The sequence below is a fragment of the Crotalus tigris genome, unplaced genomic scaffold, assembly GCF_016545835.1.
Source record: "Crotalus tigris isolate CLP2741 ecotype Arizona unplaced genomic scaffold, ASM1654583v1 scf7180000018368.3068619, whole genome shotgun sequence".
Taxonomy (NCBI): domain Eukaryota; kingdom Metazoa; phylum Chordata; class Lepidosauria; order Squamata; family Viperidae; genus Crotalus; species Crotalus tigris.
The window spans coordinates 718,215-745,726 of NW_024096968.1; the positions used below are offsets into that span (position 1 = coordinate 718,215).

The window sequence follows — 27,512 nt, forward strand, 5'->3', positions numbered from 1 at the left end:
ACTTAGAGGTGACAGAATAATGAGTGATGGACTGGACTTTCTTAAGAAGATTGATGAAGATTGGGGAATGGATTTATTATATCCCATCAGAAAACAATTGTCAAGAGATGCTGTGTTTCAATTTGTAGGGAGATTTTTGAACAACAAATGCTCTGGAGATATTTACAACAGAGACTTCTGATTTTGGGGGATAAGAGCTAATTGTTGGGAAAGATCCCAGTTAAAATTTCAAGGAAAAGTTTTATCAGTCAAGGATATTTGATCTTGGACAGACCAGAGATATCAACTGTGGTGGTTTATGGCACAACAGAAACCATTGTGAACTTTCTGTGAATTAAAAATAATAACAGATTGTTAACAGAGGGCTTTGAAGTTTAACTATGCTGTTGGCTTTAACTGTTAACTATGTTTTTGTTTTATATAGTAGATAGAAGCCAGGTCAAATTGGCTGGGTAAACAGAGTTATAGAAGTTAATAAACTATAAGCCTGTTTCACAAGGCGGAGGGGAAAACATTATTCTTGAAATATATCTATCAGTATTCAACTAGACGGGACAATCTATGGGTTTTTTTCTATGGGTTTTTTTCTATGCACAATTTTATGTATGTACTATTTAGTTTTGCTTTGTTCTTGTATTTTCTTGTATTTTAAAGTTGTGAATAAAATAAAAAAAAACTTTCAAAAAGAACTAAGCTTTAGTAGTGCTTACAACACCCATATTTTTTAGAAAGAAACGCACAATTTCTCTGCTTTGAGTCACAAATCCATCTCATGCAGGGGACTTTGTTTCCTGAAATAAAACATGATAATCCAACATATTCTAAGCACCCTTCAAAACACAACGCAAATATTATGTAGTCCATGTTCGTTAATCAATAACTTGTTCACTTTGGAAGATTTAGCCTGAGGATTGATAATGGTTTTGAACACTATGAGAATGGTGTTCTGCAGGCCGCTTTAGCTGACTGTGTTCAGCAGGTCAGCGGTTCAAATCTCACCGGCTCAAGGTTGACTCAGCCTTCCATCCTTTCGGGGTAGGTAAAATGAGGACCCAGATTGTTGGGGACAATGTAAATATATATATATACATTGCTTACTGGTGTACACCCCTTAGAGAGTGCTTGCACTTAAAGCGGTATATAAGTCTCATAAATAAATGGCACATCATCACCTTTGTGGTTATGCATACCTCTGAGAATCCTGTTTTCTAATAAAACGTGTTTAGAGAAAGAGATTCATTGCTTCTGCACAAACATGTCTTCTTAAAACATATAATACATTTCCCACTCATAATGTCTAAGAAGCTATCCTTCTTACATTCCATGCTAGAATTGCCAATAGCTCACATACAACTAAGCCACAAGTCATAAACCTATTTCCTGATATAGCATCTGCAGCAGCACCATCTTTCTTGCTTGGTGACATTTAAGAACTGGGTGGGGGCAGAACAAAGTAGGTGTGATAAAAGAAGGAAAATGGATGAGGTCAGAGCAAAAAGAAAAAGGTATAAATTCATATTTAATCAATGGATGAATAAGTGAATATTCTACCTTCGGCAGTGGTCAACTAGATACTTCCTAGAAATCTATAAGAAGCATAAAAACTTTAGCAGACAAGAGAAGATATATTATACAGTCTTTTGTCACTACGTATTTTTAAAATCTAAAACAAAACTGTTTCAAGTTCATAAACATTGGCACACACATACATATGTGCATGCACACATACATGCCCTGACCTTATTTTGAATCCATTTCAAAAGAAGAAATCACAATTTTAAAAAGAAACTGATTAAAAATATTTCTGAAGAAATATTATTTATTCATGGTTTCATTATAGACAAATAGTGGAGAGGTGGAAGATAGATCGTAATGTGGGTTTGCTTAGAGAAGATGAGAATTTGTTAAAACAAATAAAAGATCAAAGACAAACTCATATTAAGAGAATTTATGGGGTGTTAGTAGAACTGGATTCAGAAGCAGAATTAGTTAAAGAATGTATGGTTAAATGGGCACAAAATTTTGATGAACCGGTTCTATTAGATACCTGAGAAATTATTTGGGTGAGGAATGTTAAATTTACACAAGCCCAAAATTTAAGGGAAAATTTTTATAAAATGTTTTATAGATGGCACCTTGATTCACAAAAAATGTCTCGTATGTATCCTGACTTGCAGCCTAAATGTTGGAGATGTGGATGTTTAGATGCTACTTATTATCATATCTGGTGGTCATGTAAAAATATAAAAGCTTTTTGGATTAAGATATGGTGGAATATCCAAAGAATTTTTAGAAGAAGGGTAAAATTTATCCCACAATTGTTTTTGTTATGTATTGTTTCTGATTATGATAGTAAAGAGACTATATTGATGTTAAATTTAATCACAGCGGCCAGGTTGTTAGTAGGACAATGTTGGAAGAAGGAATCTTTGCCTACTTTGCAAGAGTGGTTTCTTAAAGTTTCTTATTTGGCGGAAATGGCAAAGATTTCGGCTTTCTTGAAAGATCAATCGCAAGAGAAGTATTTTCTGGTATGGAAAAAATGGATAGATTTCATACAATATAAGTTGGATATAAAAAATACTACTTAGTTTTTGAATAATTTATATTTAAAATTTAAGATATTTTATAGACATTTCTTTTTAATTTTCTTTTTATTTTTCTTCTTATTTGATTTCTTCTTTTTCTGTTTCTTTTTTCCTTCCTTCTGGTATTTTTTATATATATATATTGTTGTTAACTATCTTATAATTTGTTTAATTAATGTATTTAGATTTGCTTATTGTTTATATGTGTCTTAAGATTTTTTTAAAAAATTTTTAATTAAGCCTGTATTCAGCTCTGGGAAGGTCGGGGGAGGGTAGGGGAGGGTTGGGAGGGTTCGGGGAAGGGAATTGTTTTGTAAAACTTAAAAATTTTCAATTAAAAAAAATATTTCTGAAGGTCATATTTATAAGTTTATTCCAAATTCTTAGATACAAATAATTTAGCTGATTTGTTTTCATTGATCGGTTTCTTGATATTGAAGTCTGGTGAAAAATAGAGTGTAAAATTAAGAAAGAGGTGTAGAGGCCACAATTACTGCTTGAGAGTATAGCTTACTCTTATTCTTGAGGGAGATTGTTTACTCTTGTCCTACTTTGGTGGCATATGAAATCCCCCCCCCTTTTTTTTTACAAAAGTCATTTGAATAGTGCCTACAGATGGAGAAATTTTATATGCCATGACCTTTTCATGTTGCTGGCATTTATTTATATACAGTCGTTTCTTGATTATGCAATACAGCACCCAGAGTACCAGAGTATAATACCAAAACAAACAAACAAACAAACAAAAAATAGCAGTTTTCAACAGTTCCAAGAAGGTTCCACACCTATTTGCACTATTCAGGTGTCCCCAAGAGCACAGATAATCCTCCAAGTGGCCTCAATGACTCTCAGAAAGAGTGCTAAGGCCCAGATGACAGCATGAAATATAAATCCTTCCATTATCCACCATTCATTTAGAACTGAAGGAACTTCTTGGATGAGAAGCAAAACGTCTTCAAGGAAAAACAAAGTCCAGTTGCCTTTTGAAAAAACATCTTTGGGACTGAAGAAAAATTCTATCTCACTTACCATCCTACGTTGTATGTGTGAGACTGAACAGACTCTTTATCTAGAAACAATACTTCCAAATCCTATCTATTGAACAGCCGAACCACCTTATGTGGAACAGAGAGTAAAATGAATTTGGAAAAACTATGGGTGGACATAGAGCAACCTGGCAAGAGGAGGATGAGACTGTCACAGCTTCAAACAGTTTCTAAACAATTTTTTTCCCTATTGGGATGGCTAACACCTTGTTTTCTCAATACATGGTCTGTTCTCACCAGTGCAACACGAATTTTCTTGATTTCAGACAGACTGATTTTGATGACTGGGCCCTGCGTCAAGATGGATTTGGAGTTATTTTGGTAGTCATTAGACATACAGGAAAGGAAGCTCAAAACAGTACTAAAACTATTTTCAGAGATCAGTAGGGGATTAGGAGTACCTTGTGAATCAGATGTGTTGATTGGTTTTTACCATTATATATAGTTACGCTAAGTCTGTTATGAATTGTGCTTTTGCTTACTGTACAAATCTACAGAATAATTCATTTATTACATGCAGTTCTTAGCCTAGAAGGGAAACAATTGTTTCTTTGCACTCTACAGAATAGGTGGAGAAGTGAAATTATACACCATTAGTTGGAGCTGTCATTTCCCACTCTATTATCATAAAAAAATTAACCATGCTTTCTATGTTGCTGATGCTGCATTCATCTCTATTATAATTTTGTTTTATAGTCTCAAAGACAATTTAGCCCTGCATAACCATTAATTTTAATGGGATGGCCACTTACCGAATTATTGGATTAGGTGTGGGATTGATACAAGAAAGAACTTGTTAAAACAGTCCTTTTGCGGGGGGGGGGGGGGTAGTGGTGATAGGAAGGTACATTAAGACTAAGAAAGATGTAGAGGTAAAGGTAAGAAGGCAAGAAGAATTAAAAATGAATAACCTGACTATTCAAGACTGAATGCTAAACCAGAAATTACATTTATTATTTTGTCCATCTTGCCAATGGCAGTTCCTGGATTGCAAATCTCATGTTGTTTTCAGTCACAAAAAGTGTGGACTATGGAACCATGGGCCTCTAACCTGCTTTTCCCGCCAGCCAACTGATAAGCGGGATAAAAGATCTTTCGTTTCTATAAATGGGGAAAAAAGGAAAAATACTTCACTGATTTCTCAATATTTACCTTCCTTTCCCCAACTTGATCAACTCATTAGCAAAAGAAAGTAGCAATGCTGAGCAGAGGTGAGACAAGCTTAAAGTAAGTGAGATGAGGTTTTCTCTGTCTTCCAAGCGATTGTGCTCAAAATTGTCAGTTTCCCACAGTGGGAAACCAGGAATGTGTGAATAGGTTAATCAAGGGGAAGTTTCCTTGTTTTCATTCTCCTACCACCCACCCACCCATCCATTCTATCTAAGTTTGCTAGGAGAAGATGAAGAATGAAAAAGTGGATGATTGTAACTCATATGATTTTGTTGTCCATGCTTGTCTTGTGACATAGACATATATAGATAGTATACACGGCCTCTACTCCAGCAAATAATGAAACAACTGCACCAAATATTTGGCCATTCTTTAGCTAAATAAACTCAGAAGACTGGGATACTATTTACAAGCCAAAGGTTAAAATAGAATTTAGTTCAAGTAAAGCAACAAAAAGTTGCTATTAAAAGATTCCAAGAAGGGCAGAAATCATAGAGGGATATAAAACAATCCAGTAAAATGTTTATTATGTTAATATAAAAATGAGATAATTGTTACAAAACATCACATGCAATCTTAGAAAAGGGAACACAGTTGAAGAATTTATGTAGTATCTTATCCAGCTAAAAATCCATGCTGAAGCTTCCTTGATGTAGAATAACTGAAGTAGATATTCATAGATGAACATCTATGTTTGCTTCAAGAACACAGTCAGTTGGCTGCATTCACATATTATCTTCCTGCTCTACTATCAAGCTTTGTTCTGTCTCAAGAACAAGGCTGGCAAATAGTGTTGTCCTTAGAGTTTTATTGCAGAATAAGTTACGGAAAGGGATAGATTCCCATGGACCCCTCTCTGTTACGTACCGATCACTTACTTCAGGGATGTCAAACTGCTGGCCACGGGCCAGATGTATCATGCCAAAACTGCACCCACCCCATTGCCGGCAATGGAAACATCATATGATGTTGCAAGTTTGACACCCCTGACTTATTTTAAAGTGTGATGGGACAGAAGTGGAGGCTATAGGTAAACTACTTGGGATAAACAATTTCACCATTTCTCAAGCTGCCTGAAGGATAGGTTGCTCCAGTCACTTTCTGAATAAGAATTTAGCACACTTTTGAAAGAGTGCTAAACTTATATGAATTGCAAAACTGACAGGTGGTAACAGATGGATAGGAGGGGTTGTAAGGAGCTCTTTCTTCCTTTGCCCATACCCTTTCTTCACATTTGCAACCTGTTAGTCTAGCAGGCATGAAGTAGGCATACAGAGTAAAGCAAGAAGGATTGACCACCAATAAGCATTTATTTATTTATTTAGTGTATGACATAGCATACATGGACTGCTGAAGGAGGCCTGGCTCTCCAACATGGATTCAATCAATCGATGCATAGAATTGCCCCCGGCATACCAGACATTAAAAATACATGAGGAGCAAGTCAGGATGCAGATGGCGCTTACCAGAGGCAGAACCAGAACCGGGGAAGGCAGTCATCGCATGGCTAGGCAAAGAAAGGATTTGGAGGGAATAGGGATGATAGGGATGGATGGTGAAATATTGGAACCACAGATAGATGGATGGGGTGAAAAGGAGAGAGGAAGTGAGCATGGTGAATGGTTGATGCTACTGGATCCGGACACGCAGTCTAGGGTGACAACTGAGGGAGAGGGAGGGGCAAACCTCCGACAGCAACATTAGGAAGGATGGGGGCAACAAGGAGGAGAAGGGAGGAATCTGGGGGTGGATTAGCGAGCAGACCAGCTGACCACGGACAGACAGTATGGGGTGGTAGGATATGTTGGGGGAATTGGAAGCAACAGGGTTGGTAAGGACGGAGTGTGTAAAGCTGGAGGTGCACTTGGATCAATGTCAGCAGGGGGGAGGTGACAATGAGGGGGCATTGGGAATGCAAGACCTGACCATATGACCCAAAACACGTAGGACAGGGATACCAAACAAGATAGGATAGCCAAGAGGGAGAAGGAGGAGGAAAGGGATAAAAAAGGGAGGAGGTTGGACTTGGAGAGGAGCCGGCGGATAGTCCAATTGACCGTAGACAGACGGGGCAGAGAGATGGGACACGGTCATGTGCATGCACAGCCAGGTGTGAAAGGAAATTGGGGGAAATAAGGCTAACAAGGACAAGAGGGGCTGAGCCTAAGAGCAAGCTATAGGCATCCCCACCGGCTGTGGGCAGACGGAGCAGAAGGATGAGGCACTATGCATACCTGAAGGTGGAGGGAAAACAGAGGAAAAAAGATTGACAGGAATGGATGACGGAAGGCAGGAACAGCATGTAGACCAATGGGTTAGAAATATATATATATATATATATATATATATATATATATATATATATATACACATACACATTTCATCTAGATTAGTAGAACACAATAAAATATAAATGTTAAAAAGATTTATGTTCAAATACCAATGTCTAACCATTAAACAGTAGCAAAGTTTATATTTAAAAAAAAACCTCCCAGATACTGGACCGGTATATGCCATCAGCTTACAGCTGGTCATGATGCGATGTACAGTTTGACATGGAACCTTACAACAAGCTGTAACCTCTCTACTCTAAACATAGTTCTATATAAGAGGCTGTTTTCATTGCTTATGGAGAATAGCATTAGACCAGCAGCAACTCTGTTGGTATATTAGAAAGCCATTAAAACCTGGTTATTTCCTTGAACACTGATCTGAAATAGGAGATTTCACAATAAGTGATGGTTTATTTATTTTGAGATAGGCTGTATTTTAACCCATTTACTAAAGATGGGCAGGCGGCAAATAAATGCAATAAATAAAATAAATTGGAATGTATGCTGCATAGAATTGCAGCATATAACCCTAAGTAAATAACAAAGTTACACTCTGTGGTAATATTGGTTGTGAATGGCCATGGCTGGCAGTATCTAATGGCTGATGCTGGCAGTAATGTTTGTAAACTGGCCAAAGTTACTTCCAAATGAAATGGAGGGCACACATAAATCCAATAAATAAATAAATAAATAAATAAATAAATAAATACTGTACATACATCTAGAAATAGCCTGTGTAATGGGCAAAACAAAGTAGGCAAAGATGTCACAGCCATTCCCAAGTAATGAAACCAATAAAAATATAGCTATGCAAAAAAGCTTCTCAGCAGAAGTAATTCATCACTGATGACAGAAATAGCAACACTCAGTCTGGCTTTTCTTTAGCATGCTAGTCTGCTACTAATTAAACAGCACAGTAATAATCTCAGAACCTTTAAAAAGTAATTTGTTGAAGAAAAGTAAGACGCCATTGTGAAAGAATTCCAGCAAATTCTGAGTAGAAGTTCTGTTTATAAAACAGTGATCAGCATTGCATTCACCTCTCCTACACACTCCATGGAAAGAGTTAGAAGCAATTCTATTTGGGTAGGAAATCCAATTTCATTTGTTCCTTGACTTGGTAATGACCTGAGGAAATTGGTCTTGTGAAAACTACATTTCATATCCATAGCTGGCAAAATCCAACCCTTTCCCCCAGTTTAGATTGACCTTCTGTGCAGCATAGGGCTAGCACTTTTTCAAAAGAAAGAATGCTGAACCCATATTTTAAAGCATCTTTCAAAAGAATACTAAGACAATCACATTAGAAGAGCCAGTCAATCATTATGTGGGCAGCTGCTTTTGTGGAAATAAGATATGAGCTCAGTCCTGTAGCCTAAACCAAAAAGTCATGGGGAACAATTTCCAGGAGCTGGATAGGGGAAGATATGCTTCTCCAGCCTAAAATGGCCAATAGGGGGTAGGAGGATTCCAGCCTTTGAACACATCATTAGTTACATGGTTGATGAAGGATCCTAATGTCCACAACAACAATAGTGTCAGGAGAAGGGGGAAAGCTCTTCTTTAAAATTGGAACAGCTAAAGAGAATTTCAAGCTGCTTCAGCTGTGAACTAGGGATGAAGCAAGGAAAGCCAACATCACGAGGACTTTGAATTTAAACTTGGTTAGTGAAGCATGTTTGTGATAAAGTTGGAAGGATGTGAGAAAACCATCTCAAAAAGATCCCTTTTGGAGTCCAAACTAGATGCTCAAAAAGAATAGTTATGTATGTGATCAGACATTGAAATATTTAAACTGTGATAGGATGGCCATCTTTAACTTGTTGCCTTCTGTTCCTGTCTGATCTAGTCTGAGATCCTGGTACCTGCAAGATACTTTTGGACTACAAATCATACTATTGTTCATCTACTCTGACCCTGAAAAAAAGTGGGCCTGATTTTGTTTAAGCCCATTCTATATATTATGCCATTCTATCTCAGAAAGAAAAAAAGCCTCCATGACCACAGACATTCTGTGACATAATGATACTTACTGATAATAAGATGTTGGGTACTGCGCGATACACAAATTATCACCTGTGGGTTCTGCTCTGATGACTACCCACCTGAATAGGAGTTTAAATTCATGCAAGGGGACAGATACCACTCAGAAGGGTTACAGCTACTGAAGGAAGAGCTTTGAGGAAACTCTAGACATCAAACTGTTCTGTTTACATCTGCAAGAGAATTGTGGGGTAAGAGATGCTTGAAATGTCAAGGTTGATAATTGTGAATAATGATGCTTATAAGATACGAGGAAAAAAAACATATTTCTGATTTCTTCAAACAGGTACCAACTTGAAATATGAAGATTATAATTTTGCTTCTTTCTCTTTTGGGGCTGACATTCTCCATACCAGTAAGTTGCCTTTAAATTTTTTCACGTTTGTTTTGGTGATGTACCTTCTCAGCAAGCTGAAAGTATATTATATGCTTCATAAAGCATAGAACCAAGTTTCACCCTAATGCCAAGCAGACTTGTTCTCTGTAAATCTAAATTTGTATAAGCACCAAATCCCTCCCTATTTTTCAAAATTTGGGGTTTTAATTTGTGTAAAGTAATTTTGTTCTTTATCTGATCTTACCTATTCTTTTTAGGGAGCAAAATTTTATGTATTGATAGCTGTGAAAAATGTCCAATGACAAACATTTCTAAATGGAATTTGTTTTCTGAAGGCTATTCTGGGCTATTTCTCTTCTCCACACATCTGAGGGACAGAGCTACAAATATCTTTAATAATAATAATAATAATAATAATAATAATAATAATAATGTTGGAAGGGACCTTGGAGGTCATCTAGTCCAAACCCCTGCTCAGGCAGGAAACAAATGGCTGTCCAGTCTTTTTTAAAAAACTTCCAGTGTTGGAGCATTCACCGCTTCTGGAGGCAGGTTGTTCCACTGGTTAATTGTTCTAAATGTCAGGAAGTTTCTCCTTAGTTCTAGGTTGCTTCTCTCCTTGATTATTTTCCATCCGTTGTTTCTTGTCCTGCCTTCAGGTGCTTTGGAGAATAGCTTGACTCCCTCTTCTTTGTGACAGCCCCTCAGATATTGGAACACTGCTATCAAATTCATTAAACTAGACACACCCAATTCCAGCAACCGTTCCTTATATGTTTTAGCCTCCAGTCCCCTATCATCTTTGTTGCTTTTCTCTGTACTCTTTCTAGAACCTTTATTGTACATTGTTGTAGAAAGGAGAGTTGGGGGCAAGGCATGTGCTGAATTTTAAGCTTTTTCAAGATTTTGTGGTTTCTTGATGATGTTTGGAGGAGCAAATTTGCAGTTGTTTCTCTTTCAGTTTGTTTTTCAGATAGCTTGTCTGCAGGCAATATATATATATATATTGGCACAATCTAAACCACTTGGGTTAAAAAATGTATAAAAACATCCCCCACCTTCTCTTTTGAAAGAGAGGTGTGGAAATTACACTCTTATAGTCAACTGGATCCCTTAGACATGTGAGAGGTCTGGTGCATTGGGAAGTATCTAAACAATGAAACTACTCCACTATTTGTACATGTCTGTGCATGGGCTTATGTACATGTTCAGGGATTGAAAGTAATAAGATATTCTGCTTGCTGAATGGAAAATGAGAACAAAAATGTCTTCAGAAGTTCTGGGTGCTCCATCACTGGAGGCTTTCAAAGAGAGACTGGACAATCATTTGCCTGAAATGGTATAGGGTCTTCTGTTTGAGCAGGGTTGGACTAGAAGACCTCCAGGGTCCCTTTCCAACTGTATTCTATGTCCTAAATGATTTCAGTGTTCTAGGATATACTTCTTGCATTTTTATTTTGTAGCAATAGAATTGGGGGGGGGGAGAGAGGAATAAAGAGAAGATGAGAGGTTAAAGGGAGACTGAATCAGAGCAACAATCTGGCCCTCCCTTCCTTCCCCTTAATATTTTAAGTGCCCTGGAGGCAAGACTGTGAAATTAAAAAAAAAATCCTTGAAGGGCTGGGTGAGGTTAAGAAACAATTTATTTAACATCGTTTAAGGAAGTTACCGATACCTATATAGTGAACATTGACCCTGTTACAAGCGCACAGTGAAGTGTGAACTAGAACTAAAATACATAATGTTAAGCTGAACTATAAACAAGGAAGGGGAAGCTAGAGTGAAGCAGAAAGAAAGTAAAAAGAAAAGAGAAAAGGAGAGACACAAAGGGAGAGGAAAGGGTTAGTGATAAAATAAATCAATTGCAGACAATGTCCATATTATGCTGAGAAAACATCAAACATTTGAGTCCATATAAGTTATCAGAAGTTGAGCAAAACTCAAACTCCCAGGAGTCTTGACTTTCTTTATTCTATATATTGATAGGGTTACATCAGTATCCCATAGTTTTCTTTTCTCAAAGAAAAATAAAAGCTTTGTAAGGTCACCTTAAGCTGACCTCCAAAATGTCTCCCATCTCTGTGGCTATGTAAAGCTAGGCAATGAGAAGCAGAGTTGGTTCTTAGCAGCTCCTGTGTGATCAAATGTAACTGAAATAAATAGATGAAAATAAAATAGGGACTGGTCTTGGGAAAGAACATTGATTAGAAAACTATCTTGCCTCTTACAGCAATACACTTTAGTACCTTTCCTGAGAAATATTGTAGGAAAATAATCTGAAGATTGGTGGGAGCAAAGAGTCTCTCTGGTCATGAATTTCTGGGGTCTTTCAAACTTGTGATTGTCTTAGTGTAGGTAGGAAATCCCAATTCTTGGTACTATATTTAAATGTTTTGGCCATGTGTTGGTAATTTAAAAGTTGAGGAAAGCTGTGAATAGTTAATACTCTATGATTCTGTTTTACCCCTGTGCTTTTAAAGAACCACCAGAAAAGGAATGGATACTCAATGAGAAATGAATCATTTGTTATGTTAATGTTTCTCTGGTAACCAATACAAGCTTAATATTGCTGGGAGTGTGCAAATAACACCCCAGAGTACTTACATGTATAAGGAAGTGCCTGGTAAACAATGCATATCATAATTTTTTTGCACTGACAGAATGCAAGTGAGGTTTGACTTCTCTGCTTGATTTCACTGGGGTGGTTGTTAATGGAAGCCTTATTTTGTTGCTCCCTATCCTTGGACATATCTGTGAGGAAGGTGTAGTATTGTTCCTCATAGGTGATATAGGCCATGCTATACTGTAGGTGTTAGGAGGATTGTTTGTAAGAAGTACCGCAGCAAATCTTAGCTTGAATAATGACTTAGAGTGAGACCAAATTGCATAAGATTAAGACATATTGGTGTGCTTCATTTAATAATAACAATCATAATGATAAAGTTGGATAACAATAATGATAAAATTAAAATTTATGTTCTTTCTCCTCAGATCAACCATGTTGGTAGGATTCTGGCTACAAGCAGCAGCAAAGAAGTAAATATAATTGGGTGACAGCAAGGGGCAGGGAGGCTGCAGGCCTGTTTTGTTGCCAAAGCAGTGTGTGTTTGCATGTTCATTGCATGTTCTGAATTGTTTAATTATCTAGAAAATGTTGACACATTATTATGAGGTCTCTAGGTTTTGGTTTGAGCTGCTAATTTCCTTAGCCACCTTCCCTGCTCCAGCTCACCTTGTCTCTCGTTATTGGCCAAACAAAAGAACAATGGATAACCTCCTCAGACCTGGCATCTTTTCTTCAGAATCAAAGCTGAGCATTAAATCAGTGCTCTGGAGGAACCAAGAGAATAATCCAAAGCTAGAAGATGAATTGATAAAATTCTGCCAAGGATTTTCCCTACTGCACCTGTGTGGATCCCTGCTTCCCCTTTATAGCAGGGGTCCCCAACCTTGCCAACTTTAAGACCTGTGGGCCTCAACTCCCAGAATTCCCAAGCCAGCATGGTTGGCTGGGGAATTCTGGGAGTTGAAGTCCACAAGTATGCTTTACAGTATACCGTCTGAAGCAGATGAATTGGGAATGGAGGGAGCCACAAAAAAGCCAAAATGAGTCCAGGACAATCTGGTGGCTCGGGCAGAATATTTCCATAGAATTTTTTATCAACGTTCTCACAAATTACCAAAGTGTGTCATCTATTCAGAAGTTCGGGGTAATCTTGAAGTGCAGTAGAAGGGAGTATATGTCAGTGTAACAATACACTTATTTCAATGGGACTTACCCCACATGAACATAAGGGCCCATGGACCAGATCCTTGTACTGCTCACCAATTCTCCACCAGTTCATATAAAGCCATGTCACTACTCTCTGGTTCAATTTATCTTACGATAGAGCTGGCTCCTGACATGGCATTACTTTCCATTATTTCCACCTTTTCCTTTTTTTTGTTTTTAGAAATAGTCTTTTCTATTCATGGAAGGGCAAGAAGAAAGAAAGGTTTAAAAAGAAATAATAGTGACTGCAATCTAGTCTTCTCCAAGGTGGCAATCTCCAGATGTTGTGAACGGCAACTTTCCAAACCTGCAGTTAAATCAGTACTGCAATGAGCATTTTGGTTGGGGAGGTTTTGGAATTAGAGGCCCACACAGGTGGAATGTGTCATATTGAGAAAGACTGATGTACGGTGCTGTCTTTGGCATGTTTACTCAAAGCAAATCTTTATATGTTCAATGGAGTAATTTTAGACTTCCAGCATTAATCCCATAGCTGTTCCTGGAATGTAAGCAGCTGGTGAGCAAAACTGCAGCCAGAATAAGCATATGTAGAACTTCAGGATTTTTTTTTCACTTCCTGGCAAAAAATACTTAGTTTATTTGTTATAATTGCTGTTGAAAATTCTGTGTAATCAAAGGTACTGATCAAAACTGTAGTTGTTTAAGATTTTTTTTTAATCAGGCTGTTCGTATTCTATGATGGTATTTATAATTCAGTGGACAATTTTCTAAAGTCAAAAAGTCCCCCCCCCAAAAAAAATTCCACTACTATTCTGTGAACATTATAGATAATTTCCCATCAAACGGAACTGTCCTGCAAGCTTAAGTATATATGTACATAGTAAACAGCTCCAGCCCAAGAAAATCTGCAAATACTTATATATCTTAGTAGGCAGCTCACTTACAGCAGACTGATTATGATGAAGGATTTAAATTATTTTGTGAAAAACTATCTGTGATTCATTTGCCAGATATTACGCCTGTTGCAAAGGTATATAGCCGTCGGTAATACTCCACAGCAAGCTCAGGTATTGCCATTTTATTTCTCTTAATGGAAACACATTGGTAAAAAAAGGTCACATTTTAACTGTCTTGCTCTGCAATTGTTCTGATATGTAGTGCTATAAAATAACAATTCTGTTTATGATATGAAGCCAAATAATGCATTCTGAAAAAAATAATACACATAATAAAAACAAAGTGAAATAGGAAACAAAAAGATAAAAACAACACAAAAAATAGATAAAATTAGCAAGTAGCTACTGATTAATCTTATTGCTGGCTTGAAGAAAATAAATTTATATGTTTGTTAGGTAATAGTTTTAAAAAAACCCAATGTAATGACAATAGCAGTCATGCAGAACTTACTGCTTTCCTGTGTGTTTCATAGAGTATAGCAGTTAAAACATGGAAGATTTTCTGTTTCGGAGACTAGCCAGAACTATTTGACATTTTAAATAATAAAAATGGAAAAAGGGACTCAATATCCCCTAATCTACAAGGGCACGCCAAGTTGAGATCACATTTCTCTCCGAGCAGCAGGCAAGGTAAGATAAAGGAGTCTCTGCAGATTTTACTTCACCAGTCAATAGCCGACATTAGAGGGCAGTGCTCAACTCCGTTTCTAAGCCGATGAGCCAGCACTGTCAGAAGACATTTCCATGATCATGTGGCCAGCATGACGTCATGCCACAGTGCAGAGTATGCAGTGAAACACGGAACCTTCCCACCAAAGTGGTACCTATTTATCTACTTGCATTTACATGCTTTTGAACTGCTAGATTGGCAGGAGCTGAGACAAGTGATGGGAACTTACTCTGTCACGCAGTGGTACAATTTGAATCACTGGAACACAGACCTTCTCCAGTATCTTTTAAGTCACTGAGCCCCCATGCATAAGAGGCAGGGCGTTAGATCCCCTCAAAAAGAAACTTCTTTTGAGATACCTGGAAAGTTTATGAGGTAATGTGTTGAGGTAAAGAGCTGCCCACCACCCTCCCATCCTGTAACAGGAGGGAACAGTCCACTATGCAGGTTAACATGGGAATCCTCAATGGGACTAGCCTGTCCCACTTGTGCCAGCAGAGGAGGCCTGCTACAGAACCTCTTCTGGTAAGGAATTCTGACAGGTGGAGTCAAGGAGAAGAGCCTTTTCTGCCGTGGCCCCATCTGTGTGGGACACTCTACCACCGGAGATGAAAACTGCTCCTGCCCTTTTGGCCTTCCAGAAGGGTATTAAAACTTTGCTGGTTGGCCTGGGACCCCAAGGGAGACACTCACCACTGGAAACGGTAGATAGGGTAAAAGAAGATCTCATCCCTGTGCCTCTTAGTTTTAATTTTTGTATAGTCTGAACATTTTAATCTGCATAATTTTAATATTTTAATAAATTTTAATTATTTTTTTAATTTATTTTATAACCTGTAAGCCACCCGGAGTACCTTAGGGGAGATGGGCAGCATAAAAAAATAATAAAATAAAAAGTATGGGATTTTAATTCTAGATTGGATCCCTACTGAATTGAAAGCCATGTTGTCTAAGGCAGAGCTTAGTTCCATCTTCCAAAATAAAGAAATGCTGTCTAGGAGAGTTGGGGCAGTCAAATAACCCTCTATGAAAATCAGTTTAGCCTAGAAAAGGGTGTTCAAGCTTGGCAACTTTAAGAGTTGTGGACTTCAACTCCCAGAATTCCCCAGCCAGCCATGCTGGCTGAGGAATTCTGAGAGTTGAAGTCCACAAGTCTTAAAGTTGCTAAGGTTGGAGACTCCTGGTCTAGAATCTAAGATAGCAAAAGGTCTTATAAGCACTAATAGAAGCAAAGCCTGATTCCAAATGAAACAGGTATGTTATGAAACGCTTAGAAAAACAACAGAAGAACAGTTGGAGGAAGAGGAGCTTGAGAAGGCCAATTCCTCATTGCCTACAATGTAGTTTACATTTGCCGAAACCATCTTTGAGCTTCTCTCAACCTCTCCCACTTCTGCTGTTTGCAAATGGAGATGACGTCCAAGCCAAAGGACTCTCCAGTTGCAAAGGATGCCTCTGTGTCCCAAGCATTTTCTATTGTGCCAAAGGGAGAAATTCACTGGGAACAGGAAGGCTAGAGTTACACAGTCTCAATCTGCAAACTTTCCTTGAGAATATTCATGGAATATGCTCTCCCCCTCTTTTGTATTTGCTACAAATTGTATTTGCGGTAAAAGCTTGAATATCCAAAGAGTTTCTAACCAAGCATGGTATGGTAGTTAAGATGTTGGATAAAATTCAGGAAGATAAAAGTTCTAGTCCACTTTTAGCTATAGAATTTCCATTGTTCATTTTGGGCCTTTCACCATCTCTGAACCCAACTTTCCTGGCAAGATTATTGCTGAGGGAATAAAACCGGAAAACAAAGTTCAATGTATGTTGCTTTGAGTTCTGAAGACAAAGTATATATCTAACAAAGAAAAGTATTCATCGTATTCCTTTCTAAATTGTAGTCCCGGCAAAGAGCTGTGCAGCCTCCAGCAAAGCTGGTTCCAGATCCAAGCCTACCAGGAAATCAGCCTCCAAATGTGGTAAGATAATAATAATAATAATAATAATAATAATAATAATAATAATAATATGCCATCACTTTGTTCATTGACACTATCTTTTGAATAGCACTGAAAGAGAAAGCCAAAACTCAGCATCCGTCCTCTGCTGTCTGGGCTCTGCCCAGCTAAAATCCTCTTCTTAGTTAGACATGGGCTGAAATCTAGAAAGTCAGAACTTCATTGATCATTGCTGATGAATTTTCGGGTTTGGCATGACAAAAATTCTGAAAATGCCTAATTTGATTCTGCTAGTGTGTCATATACATCCTGCTGAATAAAAAAAAAGAAACCTTTTTTTAATTTTCCCCATCTAGGCCACCCTGCACTTGGCAGCAATGCAGAGGCTGGACCTTAAGTAGAGGCCCAGGTCTCAACTTCAGCCCATCTAACACAATTCCTCAAGACATGATTGTCTCTGTGGCTCAGCATTGCCCAGGATCTGCTATGCACTGTTTACTTTCAGGCTGTGGGTTTTTTTCCCCTGTTGATAGGCCCTTGCAGCCTACCCCAGGCTTCTCTGGATTGCATGAGGCCTTTGTCCTTGAAGGGCTTTGGAGAATGATCTTTCACGGACTCTGCAGTCTCCAAAAACTGTGCAAAAGCCCAGCCTGTTCTCCTATGATTTTCAGAGACTCCAGAGGCTATATGAGAGCACACCCAACAGAGGTTCCACAGCCTCTGAAAATTGTGTGAGAATAGGGCATGCTTTCAAGAATAATTGTTGTCAGGTACTAGTGAATGCAGGCGAGACAGCCAAAAGGTGGCATGTCACCTTCGACACACATGTCGTAGGTTTGCCACTGCCATTGATGTCTGGTTTGAAATAGAGAATGAAAAAAAAGATATAGCAGGAACAACTAGTGTATAGATTAAATTTCTCCATTACTGCTATGTTTGAATGCATAGAAAGATTTCTGCTGCCTACATCATAGAGGAAAGCTGAGGGAAACTGTTAAATATACTTTTCTTCTTGCTTCTTGTTGCTATCAGTTCTGTTAAATTGACAGCAGAAAAATGAACTGGACTAAAAATACTGTTTATAAAACTGATCAAGTGCATCAGATCTTTCCCTCTCTGCTATACAAAAGGGTGGGGGATGGCAGGCTGAATATAAGAATGGTAGCACAACAATCAGTGGCAATTCCTCATATTTCATTAGGCATCACAAGGCTATGGTTGTCACAGCAAATCAAAAGATGTTATTTATAATTCAGTGGAGAATTTTCTAAAGTCTAAAGGTAAAAAAAATCCATTACTATTTTGTGAATATTACAGATAATTTTCCATCAAAAGGAGCTGTCCTCCAAGCTTAAATGTATAGGTGTATGGTAAACAGCTCCAGTACAAGAAAATCTGCAAGTAATTATGTATCTTAGCAGGCAGCTAACTTACAGCAGTCTGATTCTGATGAAGGATTTAAATTATTGTGTGAAAAACTATCTGTAATTCATTTGCCAGATATTACTCTGCAGATATCCTTTCTGTCCCTGAACATTAAACTGCAAATATGAAGAACTGTTGCACTAATGCCTGGTCTAGCAATTATTATTTTATGCCTTTAGGCTTAGGTTGCTAGAAGCAGCTACTGAACTGAATAGCGATGTACAGAATTGCATTAAAACTCTTGCAAGAATCAGCTTTAAAAACTCATCCATTCTTTGCATTACAGAACTTTCCTGTCTTCAGCCCACCACAGAATCAGGTGTTCCCAATAGATATGAATTATGTAAGTTATTTTCTGCACTAAGCAAGGGTACCATCATACATGCTTTGTTTCATATATCAGATGACTGGCAGATCTGGGCTGCAAACATCCCAACAACTGGATGGCATCAAAAGATAAATTTCTGCTGCTAATGGTCATATAGACTTTTGTAACCCAGATCTGATAGCCCTACATATAATCTTTCTTGGCAATGGGTCAGCCATTTTCATTTCTTCATGAGAATGTTACTTCCCCTTGATATAGTCTTGTTATATTAAGTCTGTCTTGAGTGATGCAGGCAGGTGGGGAGAGAGGGAAGGGGAGGGGAGGGGAGAGGAGAGGAGAGGAGAGGAGAGGAGAGGAAAGGAAAAATAAGATTCTGGAGCATTTTGCTTTTAGTATCTTTTTTTAAAAAAATCAGAATGGTTTTTTTTTCTTTTCAGTATTAGCGAAATTCTCTATGAGAGGGCTGGTTCTAAATTCACCAGCTTTGTGCATCCACCATCATTTTGGCACATTGCAGGATGCTGCTGTTTTCTTACTGCTTCTGCAAATCAAAGAACTATAACCCTCTTGACAAGAAAATCAGGATAGGATCACTTCTTAAAGAAAAACTGAGCGCCACAAGCAGAGAAGAGTCTTTAGCAATATCTAATAATAGATGCTCTGAGAAGTACTTAGCCAGCAATTGGGACTGTAGAACGTGGCAATTACTACAACATGATGGAGAATCTCTTCAGTGTTTATGAGAGCTCAGGCAGTATGTATTTTTGTAACCCGTGGAGCTTTTTATAGGATCCTTCTCATAGGCACCATCCAGCATGCAATGGATTTTCAATAAAGAGGAGATGTTTGAATAAGGGAACTATTTTCCCCACTGTCATCTTTGGAAATCCAAGTAATATTGGGTTTTCACTCTGTGGAATGTGTGGTTCTGTTTTGTATCTGCACTGCTTCCTATGGACAATTGAAAGGATTATAATTTGCAAAGGTCTGGGACCAACCTGCCTATAAACATTGTGTCTGTCTGTCTGTTTATCTACCTATCACCTATCTATTATATTTAAGAACCAGCCATCTCTGAGTGGTGTTCAATAACATATTAAAAGCATAAAAACAGTAAATAAAATCCAGAAGAGGCAAGAAACATTGTCGTGTTTCTTTTTACCTTAAGCCTCTTGCCTTCTTAGAGTCAAAACAGAAGCCCCCACTCTCCGTTTTGACACTTTTGAAGGTGAGAAGACAAAAGGATGCCTTTGTGATTATGCCCGATTTATAAAATTGCATCTCAGATGGCATTCAGGATGAATTTTTATGCAGGACCCTTCCTGTTCTATTGCTTTAGAAACTGTATATTCAGTTCCGATTTGCTTCATAATAATTTTAATAATATAATTTTAATAAATTTAATTGAGTAATTATAATGTTCATAATGCTTATAAAAGGCCTGAAGAACCAGGTTGGGGACAGATCCTCCTGGAGAAAATCTATTGATGTGGTTGCTAAGAATAAACACTGACGTAATGGCATATAATCAGTCAATGAATGCTAATAAGGGAGAAATCAATCAATAAATCCTGTAAACATAGATAAGGGGATTCTGATATAAGAAAGGCAATAACAAAAATACAAGTAGAACACTGGAAGCAATATATTTCCACAGGAGTTGAAAAAAGTAGTTAAAAGAGCAGCCATGATGATGTTAGAATACACAACTGGAATCATTCACAAGATCTAGGTGGATTGCCAGAGCAAAAGATGGACATTTTATAATGAGCCAGCCAACTGGGAAAATATAAATGAATTGGGGGGGGGGGCTTTTTCTAGTTTCCCATTTAGTACCCAACTGTGGTTGGCTTTTAAATAGCACTTTCATAAAAGTGGCATTTTTTTTCCACCTGTACCCCAACAGCCCCCATCTTCAGCCACCAGGATTTATTGTCAGGGATGGTTTAGAATGTGAATCTAGAAACATCTGGAAGATCACAGGGTTCTTGCCCTGTTTTGTTGGTAAAATATGCAAGTCTTCAGATGTTGCAGAACAGCCAAAGGGCTGTGATCCTTAACTTTGGTGCCAAAATCCTAGAGCTTTGCCTGACATTTGAAACATCAGTGACATGAGTGAGTGGGAAGCACTACACATCTTGCTCAGGAGCATGGTGGTAAAACTGTTGTCCTCTTGTGCTATATTTGACACTAGAAACAAAGAATAAGTATTATCTTTGTTGACTATTTTAATCATGTCACCCAATGCAAAGGAAGTCACTTTCTTTCTTTCTGTATTTCTTTCTAATCATTTTCTAATTCACTTTCCATGCAGCTTTCTACTCTCCTACAAATATTATCCACAATGCAGACATTGCCTATATTTGGTGGGGGAATGACTGTACCACAGCAGCTCCCGCCAGGGCAAGCAGTAAGTATTTTACAACTCCTCTAAGAATCCAGGCTGGCTAATATTCTCATCTGTTTCCACCGTTCATCTTTCTCCATGTTGAAACCTAACTAATTCAGCATCCTTAGGAAGCAAATATACTCACATTCCAGACATAGACATTGGATAGTAAACATAAACAACTTCTTAGTTCCCTTAAATCAGCTTCTGTGATCATCTGTGTCTATATGTGGTGTATATTCACACACTATTACTCTGCATAACAGTTTAATATTAAATACAGTACATTGTTTCAGAGAGTTAAACTTACAGAAAGACAAATAATGGTGGTAGGAGAGAAACATTAAAGGAAGAAAATAGGCAATGACCTTCCAAAATAACTCTGAAGTCTAGTTCCCATCTGCTCCAGATAGCACGATTAAAGAGATATTGGGAGTCGTAGTTTAACATCTCTAAATATTGGGAAGGTTGCATCTAGGCAGCCTTCGTTGCAAACTGATTTCCTATGCTCATTTCCCCCCAGTGATGGCTGGAGCTGATAGCAATTGGAGTCAGACAAATTGGAGGGCACCTGATTGGAGAAAGCTTCACCCTGGTATAACCAGTGAAGAATAGTACCAGCTGCTTCACACAAGGTTGAGCTGCAAGAGAATTAGCATTACACTAGCATTATGAGAAGAGAGTCCAAGCAGAATTGTCATAATGCCTGCATTGATTTTGTCAACTTAAATATGTTTGTGGAAAGTGTAACATAAAGTGAATCTAAAAAAAGGTTGTCTAATGATCCAAAGGATTACAAGGTCAGAATAGGAGCATGTTTTACAAATACTGAATAGCTAAATAGCTAGAAGACAAACTAACGCAAAAGCCAATTCCTCCTTCAGTCTTACTTGTAGTTAACTAAAGGCATAACATACATGCAATTATTACTACTTGTCTTGCAGATGCTGCCAATTATAGTTACACAGATGGGACCACAGGTAAGAAGTGAGACAGAAAGTCTGTTTGAGATTTTCAGGCTCTTTTTTTTTTTTTTTTGTATAATGAATAGTTTTTTTTTTGTTGTTTTGTTTTTGAAGTGGATGTCTACCTTGTTTTCCCTGGAACAGCAGTGCTTGTTCAATCATTTATTGGAAATGTCCATTGCCTGAAGTGGGTATGAATAAATTAGGGATAAATCTGTTTTCCTTAAAGATCATTTGATTCAACCCTTTTCCAATGGAGGAAACATGATCCAATTGTGATCCTGATCATTGGCTGTCCAGACATTCTTGCCGTTATGTGCTTTGCGTGCGCAAGGTCTCCTAGCATCTGCAAGCAGGTCTAGGAAAACAATCTCTCTGAAACATCTGAAGCAACCAGCTTTTTGATCGTAATGGGACTGAATGAAATGGAACAGTGGGCTGGCTTAATATAAAACAACACTTTCTCCCACATTCCTACCAGGTGTGAAACACACTTGGGAAGATAATCTTTTCTTCAGCATCGTATCTGGCAGAGCATCCTCTTCCAGGAGGGTCTGGACTCTGTTAAAAAATGAGGAACTGGGGCACCACTAATAGTGTTGCTAACAGGCTTGACTGAAGTGAAATCCACTTCACAGGAAATGGATTTATCTATCTTTCACTAATCCACTTCAAAGCAGTACTGGACTAACATTTGTTTGTGCTCTTCTGACTAATCTCGTGAAATCACAACGGTGATTTAGTACTACCAAAACCAATTTTTTTTTTTGGTAAAAATAAGAGGATTGAGGTTCTTTTAGGAAAGGTATTTGGACTCTTAAGGGCCACAGAGCACTTCCAGAGGGTCCTCAATTATGCAGGTAATTGCCCCTTTTGTGGGAGGTAGGGGTTTAAAGGGTTTTATGGAAAAAGTGTTTTAGAAGTTTAGAAGGCACATCTTTTACATACGAGCCCTGGTGGTGCAGTGATTAGACTGCAGTATTGCAGGCTAATTCTGCTGGCTGTCAGAAGTTCGATCCTCACCTGCTCAAGGTTGATTCACTCTTCCATCCTTCTGAGGTTGGCAAAATGAAGTCCCAGATTGTTGGGGGCAATCTGTAAACCACTTAGAGAGGGGTGTAAAGCCCTGTGAAGCAATATATATGTTAGTGCTATTGCCTTCTTAGAAAAATACAAATAAGCCAAAATCCAACAAAAGGACCAAAACTTTTAGCCTACTCACTCTGTGATGTTCTTAAGATGTAATTGTGGGAGCATTGTGTGTAACCCCAGATTGCTCTCTCACACACAACAACATCCATGGGAAGGGGAACATCCATGGCCTTGGAAAAGGAAAATCCCATTCAAAATATGAGCTTGTGCAATGGATAGCAAGTGATGAGGAAATAGATCAAGCTTGCCCTGTCTTGATTATGTTTAGTATGCAAATGGAGAGAAACAAACTGTCAGGCTTTCAATATCCTGTCATTATTCCATAGAATAATAAAGTTGTGTATTTTTGTAGTGCCTGTTTCCAGACCTAGCCTATCACAAAGGTCTTATTGAAAGTATGTGTGTGACGATCTGCAGGATGGTGGGCTTCATTATTAAAGGTGTGGAGCTTTGATCACTATTCCATGCCCATAATCCTGCAGATTTTGGAACACTATGGACACCCCTGTATCAACCCTAATAAGACTATAGCATCATCATCATCATCATCATCATCATCATCATCATCATCATCACCACCATCACCACCACCACCACCACCACTATTTTATAAACTTTTTGGAAATAATTGTTTCATGCCTTTAATGTTTATTTATTCCATTCTGCTCCCTCAAACCCGCATTTTCTGATTGGTGTTCTAGGGTGCAGTGCTCAGCTCTGAGGAAATGGTAAATAATTTACTAACATATTTCTATCTTCATAGGATCTTCAGAATCATCAACTAGCCCAATTCTAAACCATCCAGACTATGTGATAGATTTACAGCTTCTTCACAGGGTCAGACAAAATGCCATTAGGGGGACCAAAGGCCTCACCAATTCTCATTGGTGAGGCCAAGATATTTCATTTGGGTTCTTATCAAAAAAAATTAGGCCTTCCTTCCTTCCTTCCTTCCTTCCTTCCTTCCTTCCTTCCTTCCTTCCTTCCTTCCTTCCTTCCTTCCTTCCTCCCTCTCTCCCTCCCTCCCTAGTCTGCTTTAGAGTTTATACTACAGTTTGACGGGACAAAACAGGAAGACAAAAGATCTGTATACAATTTTACAGAAGCTAATTTAGATATAAGGGTGTAAATCTAGAAACAATTGCTATGACTTTGGCTGGTCATTTAAAAATACTATACATGAACAAGATTTGTTCTATACATTTCAGGGTCTTGCTTTGCCCTTACATGGTTCTCTGTCTTGAGAATTTGCATTTAGATTGGGAAGCCCTTTGAGTGGAAAATGTTTTCAATAGGATTGTTGTCCTCTAACAAGTAGGGCTAAAGTTCAAAATATGGATAGGCTATGGAATCCAGGATTCCATTTTCCAGAATTTGGCTTTTCAGATTTCACCAGGGGAAGAGGGAGATGCTGAATTCCTTGAATTTTTTTTATGGAGGAGTTGAAAACAAGAAATATTACTCTACACTTTCTCTCTGTTCATTCTTTTCTCCTCTTTCTTTCTCTATAATGTCCAAAGTGCTCCATGAGATCCTTTAACTTTTTGATACACATTCTCTTACTTTCTTTTTGCCTTGGCAGTCACCTTCACAGTTCTTCACTGGGCTTCTCCTTCCTGGCATGCAAGGAGCTATGTTCCCTTCAGGCCAAGCTGAGCCCCCTCCTGAAGGTCAAGATGGACTTCTTCCAGTGGGCCAGGCCAATCCTGAAGGCACAGCAGCAGGTATCCAGAAGGTCTTCCCCACAGCCACTGATGGACTGAGTGAGATTCCAGGAGAGTTGTACCCGACTCCCTCTGGTTTCAGACAGCCAAACGCCGGGACAAGTGACATGTTTGTGGAACCCACTGCCGACATCAATATGGAACCAAGTGAGCTTCGGGAACCACCCACCTCTCTTGTAAAATTCGATATGGGTAATATGCAGAGTCCTCATAATCTCTCTCAATCACCTGTGAGAGGAGACAGCCCCATACCAATGAACACTGTGGCTAGTAAGCCTCTGAATGTGCCCTGACAGAGGGGGTGACAGCAACTCTTCAGTTCGGGCTAGAAGTGGCAAGAAAGTTTTTTTTTAATTTTGCCTTTAAGAAATACAACATGATTTCTTTAAAAGATGTGGGCGTTTCCAGATCAGACATCCAAAACAACTACAGCAGGTATATAATTCCAGTGTCAGATCTTAATAATCTGGAATTGTTATTTTATGAGAAAAGGTTTCCTAGCTTCACATTTATTCCTTAGTAACACATCTGGCCAGTTTAGTACTCTACATACCCATTGCTATAAACTAGTTTTCTTCACACTAGCATCTTTCAGATACTATATACTAACTGCCTGAACCTGCATGGTTTTTAAAAACATATAATAGCACAAAGGCAGAACTGTCTGCTCCAGACATGCGTGAAAGAGGATGTGGCATCATTTAAAAAATATGAATAGCAAATAGCGTATCCTCCTAAGCTTCCCAACCTCTTTCCAGATCATGATGAGTATTGGAGTTCATCTCAATATTTCAACGTGCTTCTTCTTTGTGCATTCCCACTACTGTTTTAATTCTAGCTGCCTCTTTTTTTTTTTTTTTTAACTTCTGGGCAAATTCCATAGTAGGGAATTTGACAATTTCAATGGCAGGGAGAGAGATTATATTCCGCCTTCCCCCAAATCAAATGGATTTAGTATAGTTTATCTGAGCTATATGATTATTTTTCTAGCTGGATATATAACCTGGAACAAAACTTTATGTACCATAATATCTTATTAGAAAAGAAAGAAAAGATTGCCATGTGAAATGAATTTTATTAAGATCATCAAATAATTAGAGGTTGTTAGTTCAATCACTTCATTATATTCTGTGGCTTGATCTGACTGGGGGATAACATGCCATCAATTTTCTGTTTTTTTTTTCCTTTGAGAATCTAATTGTGCCATGCTATATATTTTACATTTTTGCTGGCAATGCATTATGAACATTATATCAATAAAGGTATTTTCCAATGCAGTTCCAATGTCTTTGAATTTTCTGTTTGATTCCCATTTATGGTTATATTCATTACACTTTTCCCCTGAACTATTTATCTTATGATAGTACAGCACAGACACTTGGCACCAAGGTCACTCTGTGTATATATGTTTTTATTTATGTATTTGTTTATTTACTTATTTATTCAATTTTTATAGCTTCCCACTTAAATCAGTGTCCCTGGGTGGCTTACAGTTCAAAAAATAGATTACAATTAAAGAAGGAAACATTTAAAAACAATAACAAACAATAAAAACATCCAAAATAAATATACATAATAGCTGAGATACTTGACCGTTACCAATAAAGCCACGCAATGGGGCTCTTGACATATTCAGCACCCCAAGTTGTGGAACATACATTATTACATACATTATTACAATATAACAATATTACAATACAACATAGTCACAGTTTTGTTACAATTCCTAACATGAAATTTGTGCCAAGATCTGTGACAATGTCAGCTGACCATCATATCCTAGCAAACATATCTGCTGGGCTTGAGACACAGACTCTGGACTACACCACCCATGGCTATAGAATGGCAAAATATAATAAAGTCAAGGCAGAACACTTGGCCTTGGTAATTTCAGATGCATTGGCCCACAATATCTGCTGTGGAAATTGTAAAACAATGTTAGACTTATTGGGGCAATTCTCTATATTCTGGCATTGGTCACAGAATATCACATATACAGTTACTGTGCATCCTATATCCTTGTCAGCCGAAGCTTTGAATTAATCTTCCTTTGATACTGTATTTTTATTTGGGTGATCCTAAACTCAAACTCAACTTCCTCAAGCAAAATTGGATGGGTACCATAAGCAGTCTATAAAGCTTACATTCCTTTCTCCCTTTCTCCCTCCTCCACTCTCATATAAAAGGCCATCTTTAATGGTGTTCCAGAACTGGGTGGTGTGTAGTGGGGTGCCCCAGGGGTGCCCCAGGGCTCTGTTCTGGGCCCAGTGCTCTTCAACATCTTCATCAACGATTTGGACGAGGGGATAGATGGGAAACTCATCAAATTTGCAGATGACACCAAGCTGGCAGGAATAGCCAACACTCCAGAAGACAGGCTTAAGATACAGAAAGATCTGGACAGACTTGAACACTGGGCACTATCTAACAAAATGAAATTCAATGGTGAAAAAAACAAATGTACAGGTATAGTATAGGGGGTACCTTGCTCAATAGTAGTAACTGTGTGAGGGACCTCGGAGTCCTAGTGGACAATCATTTAAATATGAGCCAGCAGTGTGCTGCAGCTGCCAAAAAGGCCAGCACAGTGCTAGGCTGCATTAATAGAGGGATAGAATCAAGATCACGTGAAGTATTAATACCACTTTACAATGCCTTGGTAAGGCCACACTTGGAATACTGCATCCAGTTTTGGTCACCACAA

General features: G+C 38.2%; 1 protein-coding gene across 3 annotated transcripts; it reads left to right on the forward strand.

The window, feature by feature from the left end:
• Positions 1-978: 978 nt before the first annotated feature.
• AMTN (amelotin) lies at positions 979-26,085 on the forward strand. 3 transcript variants are annotated; one of them, XM_039351056.1, is made up of 10 exons: positions 979-1,035; positions 9,467-9,535; positions 12,509-12,553; positions 14,261-14,317; positions 16,769-16,846; positions 18,537-18,593; positions 20,893-20,988; positions 21,912-21,947; positions 23,786-23,812; positions 24,667-26,085. In XM_039351056.1, the coding sequence occupies exons 2-10, from the start codon at positions 9,482-9,484 to the stop codon at positions 25,099-25,101; spliced, it is 885 nt and encodes a 294-aa protein (XP_039206990.1). In that variant the 5' UTR covers positions 979-1,035; positions 9,467-9,481; the 3' UTR covers positions 25,102-26,085. The 3 variants fall into 3 exon arrangements, with proteins under 3 accessions (XP_039206990.1, XP_039206992.1, XP_039206991.1); XM_039351057.1 differs by lacking the exon at positions 979-1,035 and adding an exon at positions 4,827-4,861; XM_039351058.1 differs by lacking the exon at positions 23,786-23,812.
• The last annotated feature ends 1,427 nt before the right edge of the window (positions 26,086-27,512 follow it).

What these genes read in the sequence shown, in the direction of transcription:
- AMTN (XM_039351056.1), top strand. Translation starts at nt 9,482, where the DNA reads ATGAAGATTATAATTTTGCTTCTTTCTCTTTTGGGGCTGACATTCTCC. An exon ending in ATACTCCACAGCAAGCTCAG is followed by an intron (nt 14,318 to 16,768) that starts GTATTGCCATTT and finishes TCTAAATTGTAG; the next exon opens with TCCCGGCAAAGAGCTGTGCA. An exon ending in GAAATCAGCCTCCAAATGTG is followed by an intron (nt 16,847 to 18,536) that starts GTAAGATAATAA and finishes TTTGCATTACAG; the next exon opens with AACTTTCCTGTCTTCAGCCC.